This window comes from Oncorhynchus mykiss, chromosome 27 (genome assembly GCF_057628025.1).
Source record: "Oncorhynchus mykiss isolate SJ-2025 chromosome 27, ASM5762802v1, whole genome shotgun sequence".
Taxonomy (NCBI): Eukaryota; Metazoa; Chordata; class Actinopteri; order Salmoniformes; family Salmonidae; genus Oncorhynchus; species Oncorhynchus mykiss.
In genome coordinates this window covers 24,431,990-24,450,175 of record NC_143048.1, presented here as the reverse complement: position 1 = coordinate 24,450,175, position 18,186 = coordinate 24,431,990, and the positions used below count along the sequence as shown (strand labels likewise).

Here is an 18,186-nt window from a genome sequence, read left to right as displayed (position 1 = left end):
CTCTCTGGTCTTGGCCATTGTGGAGAGGTTGTAGTCTGTTTGATTGAGTGTGTGGACAGGTGTCTTATACAGGTAACGAGTTCAAACAGGTGCAGTTAATACAGGTAATGAGTGGAGAACAGGAGGGATTCTTAAAGAAAAACTAACAGGTCTGTGAGAGCCGGACTTCTTACTGGTTGGTAGGTGATCAAATTCTTATGTCATGCAATAAAATACAAATTAATTACTTAAAAATTATACAATGTGATTTTCTAGATTGTTTTAGATTCCGTCTCACAGTTGAAGTGTACCTATGATAAAAGTTACAGACTTCTACATGCTTTGTAAGTAGGAAAACCTGCAAAATCGGCAGTGTATCAAATACTTGTTCTCCCCACTGTATACTGAGATCATGTGACACTTAGATTGCACACAGGTGGACTTTATATAAATAAATATGTGTCTTCTGAAGGTATTGGTTGCACCAGATCTTATTTAGGGGCTTCATAGCAAAGGGGGTGAATACATATTCACCCACCACTTTTCCATAGCTTATTGTTTTCGAATATTTTGAAATAAGTAATTTTTTTCACTTCACCAATTTGGACTATTTTGTGTATGTTCATTACATGAAATCCAAATAAAAATCCATTTAAATTACAGGTTGTAATGCAACAAAATAGGAAAAAAGCCAAGGGGGATGAATACTTTTGCAATGCGCTGTAGTTATCGTTGTGTATTTATTCCTTATGTTATCTTTATATTATTTTTCTATTTTTCTCTCTGCATTGTTGGAAAGGGCCCGTAAGTAAGCATTTCACTGTTAGTCTTCACTTGTTTTTTTATGACGCATGTGGGAAACACATCTGATGAAATTATTCTCTTGTGATGTTTCCAATCGGATTTTGAGAGGATTTACTTGATAAGACCTGCCCCACATATGTTTATTATTCTCTAGTATCCCCAGTGTTACATATTTACAATAGAGCATATCCATGCCAGCTATGAAAAGTGGACCACAGCAACTAGGATTATGTAAACTGAGTCCAGTTGTGAAAAGCCACAGGTTCTGATTCATCATTGTGGAGATTCTTTGTCTGGTGTTTAACCATTTGCTAGTGAAGTCTCTCCATATAATCACATTATTTGTCCCCGGGACAGAAAAGAGAGATATCATCAAAGCGGATCTGTACTGGTATAAAGAACAGCCCATCCCACTGGGCACATTGGTTGACTCAACATTGTTTCCATGTCATTTCAGTGAAATTATGTTGATCCAATGTGGAATAGACATTGAATTGACGTCTGTGCCCAGTGGGATGTGACTCCCTCGGACCAGGATACCCCTCAATACTTATAGCTTCGGAACCAAGAGAGTATTGTACTTGGTAGAGTGTGTGGTCTAATTATGTTTGTATACACACTGTAGCTACCCTTCTGTTACCTAGTGTAACTGTCTACATTACTGTATATTGAGAGTGTGTTTGAAAGGTTCTGTGCACTGTACATCATCAACATATTAATGTACTGTAGAGGCAAGAGTGTGTAACACTGTCTTTCTCTTTCAGATGAGAGGCAAGGTACCCTAAGGTTGAGTAACCTCACTAAGAGCATGTCAGGGAAATATGTGTGCCGAGCTAGCAACACTGCCGGTTCTGACACTTGCTCTGTCAACCTGGAGGTCTTCACCTGTACGTGTAGGAAAGTAACACACACATTCTCATATTAGTACATACAGACTGCTAATGTTTCCTGTTTGAAGCCTCTCTGTGTGTCCTCTTCCACAGCCTCTAATTCTGGAGTGATTGCTGCTGCTACTCTGGGGTCCATCGTGGGACTGGTAGCCATCATACTCTTCCTCATCTTCATGCTGAGGAGGAGAGACCACGAAGAGGAGATAGCCAATGATATCAAGTGAGATTTTTTTTCTGTGTTTGTGTGTGTTATCAGAAAATCAGATGCAGTTGTTAAACACCATGGGATGTACAACTACTAGGACTTTACCATGGACAATGCAGGTGTTCTAATTCAATTTCTGCAGGTTGATGGTTGGAGAATGTGTGTAGCATGTGATGTGATATGATCTTGTTTGGTGTTTTCTCATTAGCTGTCTGTCTGTCTATCCATCACAGGGAGGATGCCCAGGCACCCAAGCGTGTTTCCTGGGCAAAGAGTGGCACAGGCTCAGACATCATCTCCAAAAATGGCACGCTGTCATCCATAGCCACAAGCCCCCATCCGGGAGACCCCCAGCAGCTCAAAAACTTCCCCTACCCCACTGCACCGGCCTCTGACACGGGCTCTGTGCTCAACGCCTACCGCCTTCGGCCTGGAGAGCTCAACCCCCTGCAGGGCCTCCCAGGGTACATCAGTGGCACACTTCCACCCAGGCACACCAGACCCCTCTGTGTTGCTAACAACATTGATGCCACCTATCCACAAGGGCACAGTCGTTCTAATCACATCAGTGGGACTCCACCCCCTGGCCACACCCGGCTCCTCAGCACTAGTATCATTGTTGACACTCCTCCCCATGGGTTCAGTCAACCACCCAGTTTTAACCATGTTGGTGTCACCTCTCCACATGGGTACAGCAGACCCCATAGTTCTAACAACATTGGTGCCCCCTCCCCCCAGGGGCACAGTCAACCCCCAAGTTCTAACAATATCGGCGCCCTCTCTCCACATGGGCACAGCAGACCACCAAGCTTGAACCACATCAGTGGCAGCTCTCCACACAGGCACAGCCGACCCCCCAGCATCAGTAGCATGCCTCACTATGGACACAGCAGATCCTCCAGTTCTAACGGTGCCCCACCTGGATCCCATTCCCCACCTGGCCACATGGTCACAGACCCCGACAAGACTGAGGGGGCCCAGCCCAAGGTACCACGCCCTCTCACCTCGCCCATCAGCTCCACCACCCTGGCCCGTATGGGGGCTGTGCCCGTCATGGTGCCCGCTCAGAGCCAGGCTGGATCACTGGTATAGCCCACTGGAGGGTCTCCCGTTTTACTACTGAACACAAACGGATAAAGACTTCCTCAAAGGAAGATTGCATAGAGTAGAGAAGGATTTGCTTGGAATTAAAAACACTTTTTTATTGTGATTGTTCAAAATGATGTTCGGAGTAGAAAGAAGAGCTGAAGAAGACACTTGTGGAATCTCCTGTATTCAAGTCTGCACAAGTTCAAAGACTTAATTGATTTGTTTTTATTATTTTAGCTGTTTTCAAATATTTTTTGCTAAATAAATGTTTTTGCTTTTATTTGCCATGCTCAGATTCTTTAAGGTTAAAACAAGGCCTATTCTATATTCTTTAAGGCCTTTTTATATACTGGGTGGTTCGAGCCCTGAATGCTGATTGGCTGGCAGCCGTGGTATATCAGACCGTATATATTTTTACTGCTCTAATTACGTTGGTAACCAATTTATAATAGGAATAAGACACCTTGGGGGTTTGTGGTATATGGCCAATATACCATGGCTAAGGGCTATATCCAGGCACTCCACTTTGCAGCTTGCATAAGAACAGCCCTTAGCCTTGGGATATTGACCATATACCCCCCCGGGGGGCTTATTGATTAATTATTCTCTAAAACACCTTTTTTTAGCAAGTTGTTTGCGAAGACGTTGTTGAATCGAGATGCAGTGCATTTGGAAATTATTCAGACTTTTCCACATTTTGTTACAGCCTTATTCTAATGTATCCTCACCAATCTACACACAAAACCCCATAACGACAAAGCAAACAGATTTTTTGAAATCTCTGCAGCACTCCACCAATCGGGCCTTAATGGTAGAGTGGCCAGACGGAAGCCACTCTTCAGTGAAAGGCACAACAGCCCACTTAGTTTGCCAAAAGGTACCTAAAGACTCTCAGACCATTAGAAACCAGATTCTCTGATGAAACCAAGATTGAAATATTTGGCCTGAATGCCAAGCGTATGGAGGAAACCTGGCACCATCCCTACGGTGTAGGATGTCATTGCAGCATCATGATGTGGGGATGTTTTTCGGTGGCAGGGACTGGGAAACTAGTCAGGGTCGAGGGATAGATGAACAGAGCAAAGTACATAGATCCTTGATGAAAACCTCCAGAGCGCTCAGGACCTCAGACTGAGGCGATTGTTCACGTTTCAACAGGACAACGACCCTAAGCACACAGCCAAGACAATGCAGGAGTGGCTTCGGGACAAGACTCTGAATGTCCTTGAGTGGCCCAGCCAGACCCTGGACTTGAACCCAATCTAACATCTCTGGAGAGACCTGAAAATAGCTGTGCAGCGATGCTCCCCATCCAACCTGACAGAGCTTAAGAGGATCTGCATACAAGAATGGGAGAAACTCCCCAAATACAGGTGTGCCAAGCTTGTAGCGTCATACCCAAGAAGACTCTAGGCTGTAATCGCTGCCAAAGGTGCTTCAACAAAGTACTGAGTCAAGGGTCTGAATACTTATGGAAATGTGATTTTTTTTTTTTTTTTTTTTTTTCAAAACATTTCTAAAAATCTTTTTGTTTTGTCATTATGGGGGGGAAATATCTATTTTAGAATAAGGCTAACATTACAAAATGTGGAAAAAGTCAAGGTATGAATGATTTCCAAATGCACTGTATTTGACAGGTTTGACTTATATACATTGTTTAAAATTGTTATGCCAGTTATTGATAAGGGAGGTGTTGTCTGGGAGAGAACATGCTCAAGAACGCACATCACTTCCCATAAAGATGGGTTAAACATTTAACTTCATGCAAATACCTGATATACAGTAAAGCACACTCCTCCCTTAGTCCTCCTTGACACAGTCTTCTCAGGCCAACTGTTCATGTTGAGTTGTTACAACTCCAGTAAAACCTGCCATACATGCTCTATCCAGGTATTTTATAGAATTTCAATACTGGAAAAGTTTAAAGCATTGACCCATACTTGTACACGTATCTAATAAGAACTTATATCACATTCATGTAAACAAAGAATATATTAATCCTAATTAGGTAGTTGGAATGTATAATTCATTGATAATGCTAAGCTGTGTTTGTTCAATGGCTGAGATTTCTGGGCTTTAAATATTCTTCCCTTAACTCAAAGGCCCAGTGCAGTCAAATGTGATTTTCCTGTGTTCTGAGGTTGGAATAATACTGTGAAATTGATCATGGCCATTCAGTGTAAGAGCAATTTTTTTTTTTTTTTTTTTGCATCGAACAAGAATTTCCATCACAGGTACATCATTGTTACCAGATAAAGGTCCAATGCAGGCGTTGTAACACTTTAAACATGGTTCTGATCGTAATGTAGTACCCTAGCTGAGAAAATTCACAACATTTAAACTTATCTAGTGCCGTCAGTTGAGTGTAAATGACTGACAATCCAGTCACATTTGAGAGCCAAATATTATAGTACACACAATACATGAAACTTTACAGTCAGTCCAACCCGCCTAGATATTTGTTTTAGGATTAAACTGGAATTATCATGAGAACCAAACTTGCTCCTGTTTCAAATGTTATCACAACTGAATACACATGAAAGGCCACAATATCAAACTAACCATCTAATACATCTGGGGTGGCAAGGGTAGCCTCGTGGTTAGAGCATTGGACTAGTAGCGCAAGTTCAAATCCCCAAGCTGTCATGGTAAAAATCTGTCGTTCTGCCCCTGAACAGGCAGTTAAACCTCTGTCATTGAAAATAAGAATTTGTTCTTAACCGACTTGCCTAGTTGAAGGTAAAAAAATATATATAGATGCATTGTTTCTTTTATTGTAAGACAACCAAAAAGCTTCACCCCAATACTTATTAACCACAAAAAATACAGCATGGAGAAATATTACATTTCTAATGTGGTTCCACTTCCATACTGTATCTCTCAATGAGTAACTTATTTAAATCACCTAAATTGAATGTTTACATAACATTATTGAATTCCGTCCTGTTTGCAATCTCAAAAACAAAACTGCTATAGTATTTTCCCCCTTTAAAAGACACTTGAGGGATCCAGTCACAGTCAAACGCCACATGATGGCTGCCACCACCATCCCTTCAAGACAGGAGAAAGTCCATTTTGGATGGCCCATGGCATTACATTTATCCAGACTCTGACAGTAAACTTCTGGCAATTATCATCCGCATCACTTCATTTGTTCCTGAAAGGAAATATAAAAGGGTAAAACGTCAGTCATTTGTCAGTGCAACAACAGTACCTAATTTTATAAAGAGGTGTGTGTTACCATTCAAATACTGATAACCACCTGTTACAAAGAATTTCAGAAGGACAGCTTTGTCATGGTAAGCAAGGTGTATACATACCCTCCAGTATCTGGTGTACTCGGATGTCCCGGACAAACTGTTGAACAGCGTAGTCTTTGAGGTAACCGTATCCACCATGCATCTGGAGTGCCTGGTTACAGATCTGTTGATTGCAGATATACCTGTGTGTGTGAGAGCTGTCCAGCTACATCTGATAGACTACATCATTACCAGTGTGCAAAAGGAGACCACTTACTGTAAAACGTCCATTAAATGTTGAGTCTCCAACAAGCATTGGTATCTTAATGGCCGGGCATCGTTTCACATTTTAGCAAATAAACACTGGCCTATAATAAGCTCTGGGTCCCAAAAAAGTATAATTAATCGTGTACTGTCTGCTGCAGTGGAATTTCACTGCATTTCAACCTTGCATGTTTAAGCAAATACACACCCAGGCTAATAGCTAATTGGAGGGTTTTACAGTAAATACTAAAATAAGTATTTTCATAAGAGAGACTCACGTTGAAGCACTCGTCAGTGACAAAGAGTTTGGCCATGGAGCAGAGGGACACAGCGTCAGACCTGCTCTCCTGCAGTGCCACGGCAGCCTCGCGTAGCAACAGACGTGATGCCACTAGCTTGGTTGCCATCTCTGCCAACTTAAACTGCAGGAACTACAGAAGGAACCCAGAATCAAATATCCTATTGGATTACTAAAGGTCTTTCCCAATTCAAAGCCGTAGACTTGATGGGATGCTTACCTGGTTGTTGGAGAGAGCCTCTCCAAACTGCTTGCGTACTAGCAGGTGATCTCTCGCCAGCTGTACACATGCATGGGCCGCCCCAAGAGAACAAGAGGCTGCAGGCAGATAAACCCAATGTAAGTTAATGTAGCTGACACCTGAGCATTGGTTGTGTTTTCAAAACCTGTGAATAAAATGGGTTGAGCAAAAACGACTTGAGAAAAATATATAGATGGCCATCAAATAACAAACCATTGAAACAAAAGGTAAATCTGGTGCCATCTCACCAATATTGATCCTGCCTCCGTTCAGGCCTCTCATAGCAATGTTGAAGCCCTGTCCCTCCTGACCCAGACGATTGGTCACTGGGACGTGGCAGTCCTCTAAGATCACTGCTCTAGTTGGCTGAGAGTTCCATCCCACCTGGAGAGAGAGGAGAGGCCTCAGTTGGAAAATCACTCAGGGACTCAACTATGGCCCCTGGTGGACATGGCTTCACTTAGTTAATGTCCTCATGTCTACAGACCATGTAAGTTTGTAGGTTCCTGCTTTACAGTTTCTAAGACATAATGATTCTATTCAAAATTACCGATTTAAGACAATACCAACATCAATCAAATGCCAGCTACCTTCTTCTCCTTCTTGCCAAAGCTGAGTCCTGGAGTGTCTTTCTCCACCACCACACAGGAGATCCCCTTGGGACCTTTCCCTCCCGTCCGACACATTACTATGTACACGTCTGTGTCTCCTCCTCCACTGATGAAGGCCTGCAGTAGGACACATACAGAGTGAGACAGGAACTTCCACTTTATATCACGGAGATGAATTAAAAACAGTACCTTGGAACCATTGAGGATATAATGGTCTCCTTCCAACTTTGCAGTAGTGAGTAAGGAAGCAGCATCACTGCCACTGCCTGAAACGTGAAATGAGATTCAATAAGACAAAAAGATTCAGAAATAAAACTGCTTCATAACCACATTACACAGGTTCATATACTAGAAAGATGAAGACAAAATACCAACCTGGTTCAGTGAGACAATAAGAGGCAAACTTGTCCATCGTACAAAGCTCAGGGCAGAACTTCTCCCTCTGCTCGGTGTTGCCGAAGGTGTCAATCATCCAGTTACACATGCTGCACAGAAATGAGCATCCATTAATGAACACCCCATACTCAAGTTTATAACAAATCAGTAAATAGGCCTTTTTGGACGCCCATTACATTGCATTCCACAAGGAAACTGCATGGCAGGGTGACCACCACGAGTGCAGCAAGGAGCCATGGTAAGTTGCTAGCTAGTATTAAACTTATCTTATGAAAACAATCCATCTTCACAATCACTAGTTAACTACACATGGTTGATGATATTACTTGGTTAACTAGCTTGTCCTGCGTTGCATATAATCAATGCGGTGCCTGTTAATTTATCATCGAATCACAGCCTACTTCGCCAAAACGGGGGATGATTTAAGCGCATTCGCGAACAAAAAAGCACAACCATAAACATCAATGCCTTAAAATCAATACACAGAAGTATTTTTTTTAAACCTGTATATTTAGTTAAAATAAATTCATGTTAGCAGGCAATATTAACTAGGGAAATTGTGTCACTTCACTTGCGTTCGATAAAATACGGAACGGTTCCGTATTTCACTGAAAGAATAAACGTTTTTTCGAAATAAGTTTCCGGATTTGACCATATTAATGGCCAACGGCTTGTATTTGTGTTTATTATATTATAATTAAGTCTATGATATGATAGAGCAGTCTGAGCGTTTGCCGGCAGCTCTTAGCAATGCTTGCTTCACAGCGTTGTTTATGACTTCAAGCCTATCAACTCCTGAGATTAGGCTGGCAATACTAAAGTGGCTATTAGAACATCCAATAGTCAAAGGTATATGGTATAGAGAGAAATAGTCCTATAATAACTACAACCTAAAACCTAACTGGGAATATTGAAGAACTGGGAATACTGAACCACCAGCTTTCATACAGTGGGGCAAAAAAGTATTTAGTCAGCCACCAATTGTGCAAGTTCTCCCACTGAAAAAGATGAGTGGCCTGTAATTTTCATCATAGGTACACTTCAACTATGACAGACAAAATGAGAAAAAAAATCCAGAAAATCACATTGTAGGATTTTTTATTAATTTATTTGCAAATTAGGCCTCATCTTTTTAAGTGGGAGAACTTGCACAATTGGTGGCTGACCAAATACTTTTTTGCCCTACTGTATGTTCTCATGTTCTGAGCAAGGAACTTAAACGTTAGCTTTTTTACATGGCACATATTGCACTTTTACTTTCTTCTCCAACACTGTTTTTGCATTATTTAAACCAAATTGAGCATGTTATTATGTATTATATTAAGTTAAAATCAGTGTTCATTCAGTATTGTTGTAATTGTCATTATAAATAAATCAAATATAAAATCGGCTGATTAATCGGTATCGGCTTTTTTTGGTCCTCCAATAATTGGTATCGGCGTTGAAAAATCAGAATCCTAATCATCATAATCATAACCAAAAATCCCTTATAGGCAATTGACTAGATATTAATTTAAAGCAGGGGTCTCTTGAGCAGACCCTTTAGAGAGGTTGAATGTTGTGGTGATTGCTGGCATTGGCCAGGCCTTACTTATGAATGCTGATGTAGGCTGTGGTGCTGACACAGCCTGTCGATAACGCCTCAAAGATGACCGAGGTGTCCAGACGAGACAGGCCAGATCCCCCCACCTCCGGCTGTACATAGATCCCCCCAAACCCCAGCTGGGCAGCCTTTCGCATGGTCTCCACCGGGAAGATTTCCTGAACAATAAAAAAAAATATGCTTTTACGTTCAAACAAATGCCCTTACACAAAAAGGGGATGAGTGATTGCAGAGGAGGCTGGTGGGAGCTGTAGGAAGTCATGCTCATTGGAATGGCATTGATGCAAAGGAGTCAAACGTAGTTTCCATATGTTTGATACCGTTCCATTTCCTCCATTGATATGGATGGGTTGAAAGGGAGTCCGATTTTAAAGTGGCTCAAAAATCTAGCTAAACAAGCTGCACTGCACAGTAGTTAGTACCTTTTCATCCCACTCGGCCATGTGTGGAGACATTTCATGGGCTGCGAAGTCAAAGGCCATCTTCTGAAACTCCTTCTGTTCATCGCTGAGGCCATGAGCAGCTGCAAGGAGGGAGTTAAGAATAGTGTCACGCATGGCACATACTGAATAAAGCCTAGTGGTATAAGACAATGATATTACTGTAGAGTAAGGTAAAAATGACCAGAATCCTTTTAAACATACCATTTCTCTTCATGTGAAAAAGTTCAACCAACCATTGAACATGACACACGCCCTTTCTTTACAGCCATCCAACTCAACGTAGGTCAGGCCAGAACAGTGTTGCCATGTTCTGGCCAAATTGGGCTACTTTGAAAACAATGTTGCATGTGAAAATGTATTGTTAGAAGGTTGCAGGTTTTTGGGCTATTTCTAAGTTGCACTGCAGCCACCATGGTATTTCTCTTAAAAACATATACAGTACCAGTAAAAAGTTTGGACACACCTACTCATTCAAGGGTTTTTCTTTATTTTTAATATTTTCTACCTTGTAGAATAATAGTGATGACAAAACTATGAAATAACACATATGGAATCATGTAGTAACCTAAAAGTGTTAAACAAATCAAAATATATTTTATATTTGACACTCTTCAAAGTAGCCACCCTTTGCCTTGATGACAGCTTTGCACAGTCTTGGCATTCTCTCAACCAGCTTCATGAGGTAGTCACCTGGAATGCATTTCAATTAACAGGTTTGCCTTGTTATATGTATTTTTGGAATTTCTTTCCTTAATGCATTTGAGCCAATAAGTTCTGTTGTGACAAGGTAGGGGTGGTATACAGAAGATAGCCCTATTTGGTTAAAGACCAAGTCCATATTATGGCAAGAAAGGCTGAATAAAGCAAAGAGAAATGACAGTCCATCATTACTTTAAGACATGAAGGTTACCTCTGCTGCAGAAGATGCGTTACCTCTGCTGCAGAAGATGCGTTACCTCTGCTGCAGAAGATGCGTTACCTCTGCTGCAGAAGATGCGTTACCTCTGCTGCAGAAGATGCGTTCATTAGAGTTACCAGCCTCAGAAATTGCAGCCCAAATAAATGCTTCAGAGTTCAAGTAACAGACACATCTCAACATCAACTGTTCAGAGGAGACTGGGTGAATCACGCCTCCATGGTCGAATTGCTGCAAATAAACCACTACTAAAGTACACCAATAAGAAAAGACTTGCTTGGGCCAAGAAACACGAGCAATGGACATTAGACAGTTGGAAATCTGTCATTTGGTCTGACGAGTCCACATTTGAGATTTTTGGTTCCAACCGGCTGTGAGATCATCCGTTCTCCTACTCAGCATGTGTGGTTCCCACCGTGAAGCATGGAGGAGAAGGTGTGATGATGCTTTGCTGGTAACACTGTCTGTGATATATTTAGAATGGGCCTCAATGAAACTGACATTAAATGTGGAGAATTATAAATGTGCCTCTGTTGGCCATAAAGTAGACTATTAATATATATGCCACTATCGGCTACTATTTGATACAAGAAATATGTCGAAATGACAATATCCCTGGGGGCATTGCAAATTAATGTGCCACTTGTGTAGCCTACCTGGAGCTGGCAAACCAATTATTAATGGACATGTTTAGTTAATTAAATTGGAAGTTATCAAAGCTCTATCGCAATTGCCGATCAGTTGTTAGAACGCATTAGATTGATGTTAACAGTTATTGACCAAATACTTATTTTCCACCATAATTTGCAAATAAATTCATTAAATTCTACAATGTGATTTTCTGGATTATTTTTCCTCATTTTGTCTGTCATAGTTGATGTGTACCTATGATGAAAATTACAGGCCTCTCATCTTTTTAAGTGGGAGAACTTGCACAATTGGTGGCTGACTAAATACTTTTTTGCCCCACTGTATATCAATGATGTCGCTCTTGTTGCTGGTGATTCTCTGATCCACCTCTACCCAGACGACACCATTCTGTATACATCTGGCCCTTCTTTGGACACTGTGCTAACAAACCTCAAAACAAGCTTCAATGCCATACAAAACTCCTTCCGAGGCCTCCCAACTACTTTTAAATGCAAGTAAAACTAATTGCATGCTCTTCAACCGATTGCTGCCCGCACCCTCCCACCTGACTAGCATCACTACTCTGGACGGTTCTGACTTAGAATACGTGGAAAACTACAAATACCTAGGTGTCTGGTTAGACTGTAAACTGTCCTTCCAGACTCATATCAAAACATCTCCAAATCCTAAATTAAGTCTAGAAGAATCGGGTTCCTATTTCACAACAAAGCCTCCTTCACTCATGCTGCCAAACATACCCTCGTAAAACTGACTATCCTACCAATCCTTGACTTTGGCAATGTCATTTACAAAATAGCCTCCAACACTCTACTCAGTAAACTGGATGTAGTCTATCACAGTGTCATCCGTTTTGTCACCAAAGCCCCATATACTACCCACCACTGTGACCTGTATGCTCACGTTGGCTGGCCCTCACTACATATTTATCACCAAACCCACTGGCTCCAGGTCATCTATAAGTCTATGCTAGGTAAAGCCCCGCCTTATCTCAGCTCACTGGTCACAACACCCACCCGTAGCACACGCTAAAGCAGGTATATTTCACTGGTCACCCCCAAAGCCAACATTTGCTTTGGCCGTCTTTCCTTCCAGTTCTCTGCTGCCAATGACTAGAACGAATTTCAAAATTCAATTAAGCTGGAGACATATCTCCCTCTCCAACTTTAAGCATCAGCTGTCAGAGTAGCTTACCGATCACTGTACCTGTACACAGACAATCTGTAAATAGCACCCCCAACTACCTTATTCCTATATTGTTACTTATCCTCTTGCATCCCAGTACCTCTACTTGCACATCATCATCTGCACATCTATCACTCCAGTATTAATGCTAAATTGTTATTATTTTGCCTCCATGGCCTATTTATTGCCTTACCTCCCTACTCGTCTACATTGGCACACACTGTATACAGATTTTCCTATTGTGTTGTTGACTGTACGTTTGTTTATGTGTAACTCTGTTGTTTTTGTCGCACTGCTTTGCTTTATCTTGGCCAGGTCACAGTTGTTAATGGGAACTTGTTCTCAACTGGCCTACCTGGTTACATAAAGGTGAAATAAAAAAGACAGGGGCATAGTACACACACCTCTGCCTCAGAGAGGTCGAAAGGAGCCATGGCTGACCAATACGAATCAAGTGGCTGTCCTCAAGCAGGCCTGCCTGTTCACCAGCATGCAATCTCAAAATTCATATGGTTAAAATACATCAACACAAAAACAATTTGAAAATCTTGTTTGACGAGGAGTTGCTACAGCAATGATTACTTTATGTCAGTTATGAACAGAAAACAGGGCCTTATACCAGACACGTTTAAAGTGAAGAAATTAAGAGTTGGCAATGAGAAGCAGTTTGGTGCTGTCAACAATGGAGAAGAGGGACCACTGGACCTGCAAGACCTTATAACATTATTCTCACGCAAACTCTTCAATGACGCCCTTCCACAAATTGTCCTAAAACACCAACTATACACAATGGTTGGACCCAAGTGGACATGTGTAACAGTACAACTTTAGACCGTCCCCTCGCCCATAAAGCCGGGCGCGAACCAGGGACCCTCTGCACACATCAACAACAGTCACCCACGAAGCATCGTTACCCATCGCTCCACAAAAGCAGGGGCCCTTGCAGAGCAAGGGGAACTACTACCTCAAGGTCTCAGAGCAAGTGGCGTCACCGATTGAAACACTATTTAGCGCGCACCACCGCTAACTAAGTTAGCGTTTCACATCCGTTACACTCACCCCCCTTTTGACCTCCTCCTTTTTCCGCAGCAACCAGTGATCCGGGTCTACAGCATCAATGTAACAGTATAACTTTAAGCCGTCCCCTCGCCCATACCTGGGCACGAACCAGGGACCCTCTGCACACAACAGTCACCCACAAAGCATTGTTACCCATCGCTCCACAAAAGCCGCGGCCCTTGTAGAGCAAGGGGAACTACTACTTCAAGGTCTCAGAGCAAGTGACGTCACCGATTGAAACACTATTTAGCGCGCACCACCGCTAACTAAGCTAGCCGTTTCACATCCGTTACACATGCAGCTGAGTGACTTGAGGGAACAGGGGAGGTGTTGATGTTCCAGCTGGGCTTTGACGCTGAGGTCTTTGGGTTGGTGTTCGCTGCAGACTACAAGGCTAAAGTCCTGGCCAGGGAGAAGGGGAGATGGACACTGGGCACAGTAGAGAAGATCCTGGAGAAAGTGCTGTCCTTCTGCAACAACCTGAGCTTCAACAAATACAAAATGCTCAAGGAGTTTCTCTTCACAGGCTCAGAGAACGCAACTGGTGAAGTCATGGGTTCTGACAGGGATGCTGGCAGCTCTATCCAACTGTCAGATTCACCAAGTACCTAATACAGGGTAGTAAAGCTGTGCTGGGCATGGTTAAGACGTCCAAATATAACTTAGTCTTAAGCCTGGAGGAGAGAAAGACCAACTCACAGATTCAATTCCAGATCAAGTACCACATCCATGACATCATTGGTGCAGAGCTAGTAGAACGTATACCCACAACTTCAGGAACATTATTAAGGTGTGTGGACTAATGAACGCAACTGACTGAATGGATATAACGACCTGTTTCATGGAAGAAACCCTCAGAGCAACTGAACATGATGAGTGGCCATGTTAACAAATGATTTGTGGAAGTTTTTTCTGCCAATTGAGTGGCCATGTTAACAAATGATTTGTGGAAGTTTTTTCTGCAGTCAGTTGTTACACGTAAACTCACTCAATTTTGTACATCGCATTGGTCCGTACAATTTACCTTATTTTAGCGCCTAAAAAACGTAATACTTCCAGATCAACTGTAATGTCAATACCAATATGATTCAAGCAGGCAATGAGCCCAGTCGGGTCTTTTTAAAAATGGCGGGTGGGGAAGCAAAACTAATGCGTGATAGTAAGGAGAGATGTTGTGTGGGAAAATTGCTTTTTTCACTCGATCTGTCCAACTTATCACCTTATCGCCTCTAAAATGTAAATAAAACACTATAAAGAGTTTATATAATGTGTGATTACATACCTATTTGAAGGTTTGTGTCGAATTTGAATCTGTTTTTTAGGACGGTGCTAAAGTGATCCTCAGAAGTAAACAGTTTTTTTGAGAGTCGTGATCGCTTACAGTGACGACGCAAAATATGACTAGGTATCCCCCCCTTACCCCCGTCACTGTCCATTTCTTGTTTTTAAACGATGAGAGAAGTGCTACACCAGGTGGAGAGAGATTGTAAGACAGAAATCGTTGCTTTATGCGTGGTGTATGTTACGACATGACACGTCACGATGTAACGGAGGGTCAGTTTTTCAACTTTTCTCCACTACTATAGAGCCATTTCCATGTCGATCAACGCATGAATAGAAACGTAGTTCACACCCCCGATTTTGAAGTCAACATAGTCCCATTAGTTTTCTTTGTAGCCTCGTTTGAATGTCGCGGTTGGCACATTTGTACGGAATGGGGTGAGTTTACGTTACAGTACTCAGCTAACGTTAGCTAGTTTAGATAGCTATTCAGCTCATCCCAACTAAGCTAACGCGTCAGATGGTTAGTAGTGCAAGTCTGGAATTACTCTACCAACGATTTGGAAACCAAAAATGCTTACGGTCAATACACGAAGCTATTCCTCGTCTCTGTGTGCTGTTAAATATTAACCGCCGACTTCTGCCGATGCATGAACTCAGTCTGACAACTCTAGATAACGTCCCCATGGCCATTTTGGTTATTGGTTATATCACGCTGCTGCTGTAGGGAAATGTAGTTCCATTACGCAAGATACGTGTAGTTGTTAGATTGGGTTGCTTGCTTAGTTTTATTCTATACTTTTTCAGGAAAGGGCACATTTTTCTCGTTATTTAATTAACCACCGAAATATACCTTAAGGTCAATTGCTTGCCTAAACCAGATACATTAAGGGGGCCTACACAGATAAACAAACTAAAGCGAATTGTTTCTGCATCATATGCTTTTGACGTAAGCCACTAGCGCGGGAGTTCTTCGTCATTCAGTCCTTCTTTTTACAGCGTTCTGAGTTTTATGGTTCCGACCACTTCGATTTGCATCTTTATAACGTACCAGTAAGTAACAATGCAACCCATCGCATAATTAACTGATTTAATGAAACACGTTATTTTTTTAAATTGTAAATCAAATGTCACCTACTGTCACGCACCAATGGTTAGATATTATTGGAATGGGACTTGAAGATTCTAGTTCTTCCAAGCCAACCACTATTGCTTCATCTCTCAGGCATGGCACCTAAAATGAGAACCCGTGGAACCACAAGAACACTAGAATCCAGTAAGTAAAAGCGTTAACATTTCTGTGCACTGAATGACATGCCATTGCAAGGTTTTTCAACATCCCTGACACTGTTTCACACTCACTTTACTACCACAATGATTTGATTTTAGAATGGCTATTAATAAGTGGATGTATTACCCAGGCAACGATGAAGAGACAAAAACTAATGCCCACAGTGAGGACTCCTCATTGGAGGCTGGTCAGGCACTCAGGGGGAAGAGGAAAGGTTCCGGAAAGACTGGAAAACAGGAGAGTTCAAAGGCAAAAAAATCACCTGAACGACCACAGTATTGTCACTGGCTGATGAAGTCAGAGCCAGAGAGCCGCTTGGAAAATGGCATAGATGTCAAGGTATTCTATTCTGCTTAATAATAGGATGGTGTCATCTGTGTCAAGACCTGTTGTTGCTCAATAGTGATGTCTTGTTCAGGATAAATGATATCTAGGCTATTCCATGTCACAATTGTTACCAACTCAGAGGCTTTGTGGTTAATGTGTCCAACCTTAGATTGGAAGGTTGGGGGTTCAAAAAATGGAACCCGATGCATCTGTTTAACTTTCAGCATAAATGGAATGGATTGGGAGTAATTCCCTGTGACAGACTAGCATCCTATTCTGGGTGTATACTTATACATCAAGCTGCCTAACAATATACAGAAACAAGAGATGGGCTCCTGTACTATGGGTCGTTATGGCTTACTTACTATGTCACAGTTTGGGATCGAGGATCTGAAGACTCTTCCCAACCAAACTGGGTGTTGGGATGGTGTTCGGAACTACCAAGCCCGTAACTTTATGCGAGACATGAAAGAGGGGCAGCATGCATTCTTCTACCACAGCAACTGCAAGGAGCCTGGAATAGCTGGAGTTATGAAGGTGAGCCTGTTTATTTCTGTTGGTAATATACACTGCGTTTCAGGTATGGTGCCTCTCACCTGCTTTCTCTTTTCCAGATTGTAAAGGAGTCCTATGTGGACCACACTCAGTTTGACAAGAAAGATGTCCATTACGACGCCTCCAGCAAGGCAGACAACCCCAAATGGAGTATGGTATGAATGGTTTCATGTTCACATTTGTTTGTGTTCCAAATGGCTTGAGCTCAAGACACATCACTGGTATGTAACAGGCTTTTTATCGCAATCCAATTTAAACTGTACTAGTGCTCTGCTGGCTTGTTTCATGTTTGACTGCCAGGTTGATGTCCAGTTTGAGAGGATGTTGAAGCGCTTCATTCCTCTGTCTGAGTTGAAGAAGATCCACCTGCAGCACAAGGCCAAAGGCGGGTCCCTGAATGGCATGGCTCTCTTCACCAGGGCCAGGCTGTCTGTCCAGCCCCTCACCAGTGGTACGTGGAGATCAGTGACACTGAGTAATATGGTTGTCAAATTGCCACATCATGGTTTACAAAGCTTTTGTGTAAGTAAAATCATACCTTTTTAATTTTTTCACTCAGAGGAATTTGAATTTGTCCTGAGTTTGGAGGACAATGACCCACTGTGAAGATTTTGACAAGATGACCTGGAGAGAAGTTTTCCTGTCTTGTGTATGATGATGCTGCTGCTAATATGTTTACTGTAGGAGAGATCTATTGAACCATTATGCTTGTATTAAATGGAAATTGTCTCAAGGTTTCTGTGTTTGTCAAGAGACAGCCTGGAGTTTATTTCTAATATTAAAGAGGTATTATTGACAGTTCATGTGTTTGCCTTCACTGTCTAAAGGGGATTATTTCAGTCTAATGCAGAATTTTCATTTC

At 42.0% G+C, this 18,186-nt stretch overlaps 3 protein-coding genes and 1 pseudogene across 13 annotated transcripts in view; 3 read left to right on the top strand and 1 right to left on the bottom strand.

Moving 5' to 3' along the window:
• esamb (endothelial cell adhesion molecule b) overlaps positions 1-5,465 on the top strand; it is an 81,190-nt gene extending 75,725 nt beyond the window's left edge. For both annotated transcript variants that reach the window (XM_021588083.3, XM_021588085.3), the window contains 3 exons: positions 1,548-1,670; positions 1,767-1,893; positions 2,112-5,465. In XM_021588083.3, coding sequence (XP_021443758.1) covers positions 1,548-1,670; positions 1,767-1,893; positions 2,112-2,970 — 1,109 coding nt within the window. In that variant the 3' untranslated portion in view covers positions 2,971-5,465. The remainder of the gene's footprint in view (positions 1-1,547; positions 1,671-1,766; positions 1,894-2,111) is intronic.
• acad8 (acyl-CoA dehydrogenase family, member 8) lies at positions 5,141-16,133 on the bottom strand. 7 transcript variants are annotated; one of them, XM_090223686.1, is made up of 13 exons: positions 15,153-15,269; positions 10,973-11,069; positions 10,264-10,389; positions 10,042-10,142; positions 9,608-9,777; positions 7,996-8,105; positions 7,810-7,886; positions 7,600-7,737; positions 7,258-7,393; positions 6,989-7,086; positions 6,749-6,901; positions 6,288-6,390; positions 5,141-6,124 (listed from the first exon to the last, which is right to left on the bottom strand). In XM_090223686.1, exons 3-13 carry the CDS (start codon positions 10,274-10,276, stop codon positions 6,066-6,068), a joined length of 1,158 nt encoding a protein of 385 aa, XP_090079812.1. In that variant the 5' UTR covers positions 10,277-10,389; positions 10,973-11,069; positions 15,153-15,269; the 3' UTR covers positions 5,141-6,065. The 7 variants fall into 7 exon arrangements, with proteins under 7 accessions (XP_090079812.1, XP_090079813.1, XP_090079810.1 ...); XM_090223687.1 differs by having other exon boundaries at positions 10,973-11,066; positions 15,153-15,236; XM_090223684.1 differs by having other exon boundaries at positions 10,264-11,069; positions 15,153-15,351.
• Positions 14,170-14,673, top strand: LOC110507816 (winged helix repair factor 1 pseudogene; annotated as a pseudogene).
• thyn1 (thymocyte nuclear protein 1) lies at positions 15,322-18,125 on the top strand. 4 transcript variants are annotated; one of them, XM_021588099.3, is made up of 8 exons: positions 15,322-15,424; positions 16,151-16,204; positions 16,377-16,427; positions 16,573-16,781; positions 17,145-17,306; positions 17,384-17,479; positions 17,625-17,775; positions 17,884-18,125. In XM_021588099.3, exons 3-8 carry the CDS (start codon positions 16,379-16,381, stop codon positions 17,928-17,930), a joined length of 714 nt encoding a protein of 237 aa, XP_021443774.2. In that variant the 5' UTR covers positions 15,322-15,424; positions 16,151-16,204; positions 16,377-16,378; the 3' UTR covers positions 17,931-18,125. The 4 variants fall into 4 exon arrangements, with proteins under 4 accessions (XP_021443774.2, XP_090079815.1, XP_021443773.2 ...); XM_021588098.3 differs by having other exon boundaries at positions 15,423-15,589; XM_090223689.1 differs by lacking the exon at positions 16,151-16,204 and having other exon boundaries at positions 15,400-15,589.
• Positions 18,126-18,186: the final 61 nt, after the last annotated feature.

What these genes read in the sequence shown, in the direction of transcription:
- acad8 (XM_021588086.3), bottom strand. Translation starts at nt 15,306, where the DNA reads ATGGACAGTGACGGGGGTAAGGGGGGGATACCTAGTCATATTTTGCGT. An exon ending in CGGAGGCAGGATCAATATTG is followed by an intron (nt 7,087 to 7,257) that starts GTGAGATGGCAC and finishes ATCTGCCTGCAG; the next exon opens with CCTCTTGTTCTCTTGGGGCG. An exon ending in TCACTGACGAGTGCTTCAAC is followed by an intron (nt 6,391 to 6,748) that starts GTGAGTCTCTCT and finishes TGCAATCAACAG; the next exon opens with ATCTGTAACCAGGCACTCCA.
- thyn1 (XM_090223689.1), top strand. Translation starts at nt 15,481, where the DNA reads ATGAATAGAAACGTAGTTCACACCCCCGATTTTGAAGTCAACATAGTC. An exon ending in AAAATGGCATAGATGTCAAG is followed by an intron (nt 16,782 to 17,144) that starts GTATTCTATTCT and finishes ACTATGTCACAG; the next exon opens with TTTGGGATCGAGGATCTGAA. An exon ending in GAATAGCTGGAGTTATGAAG is followed by an intron (nt 17,307 to 17,383) that starts GTGAGCCTGTTT and finishes TCTCTTTTCCAG; the next exon opens with ATTGTAAAGGAGTCCTATGT.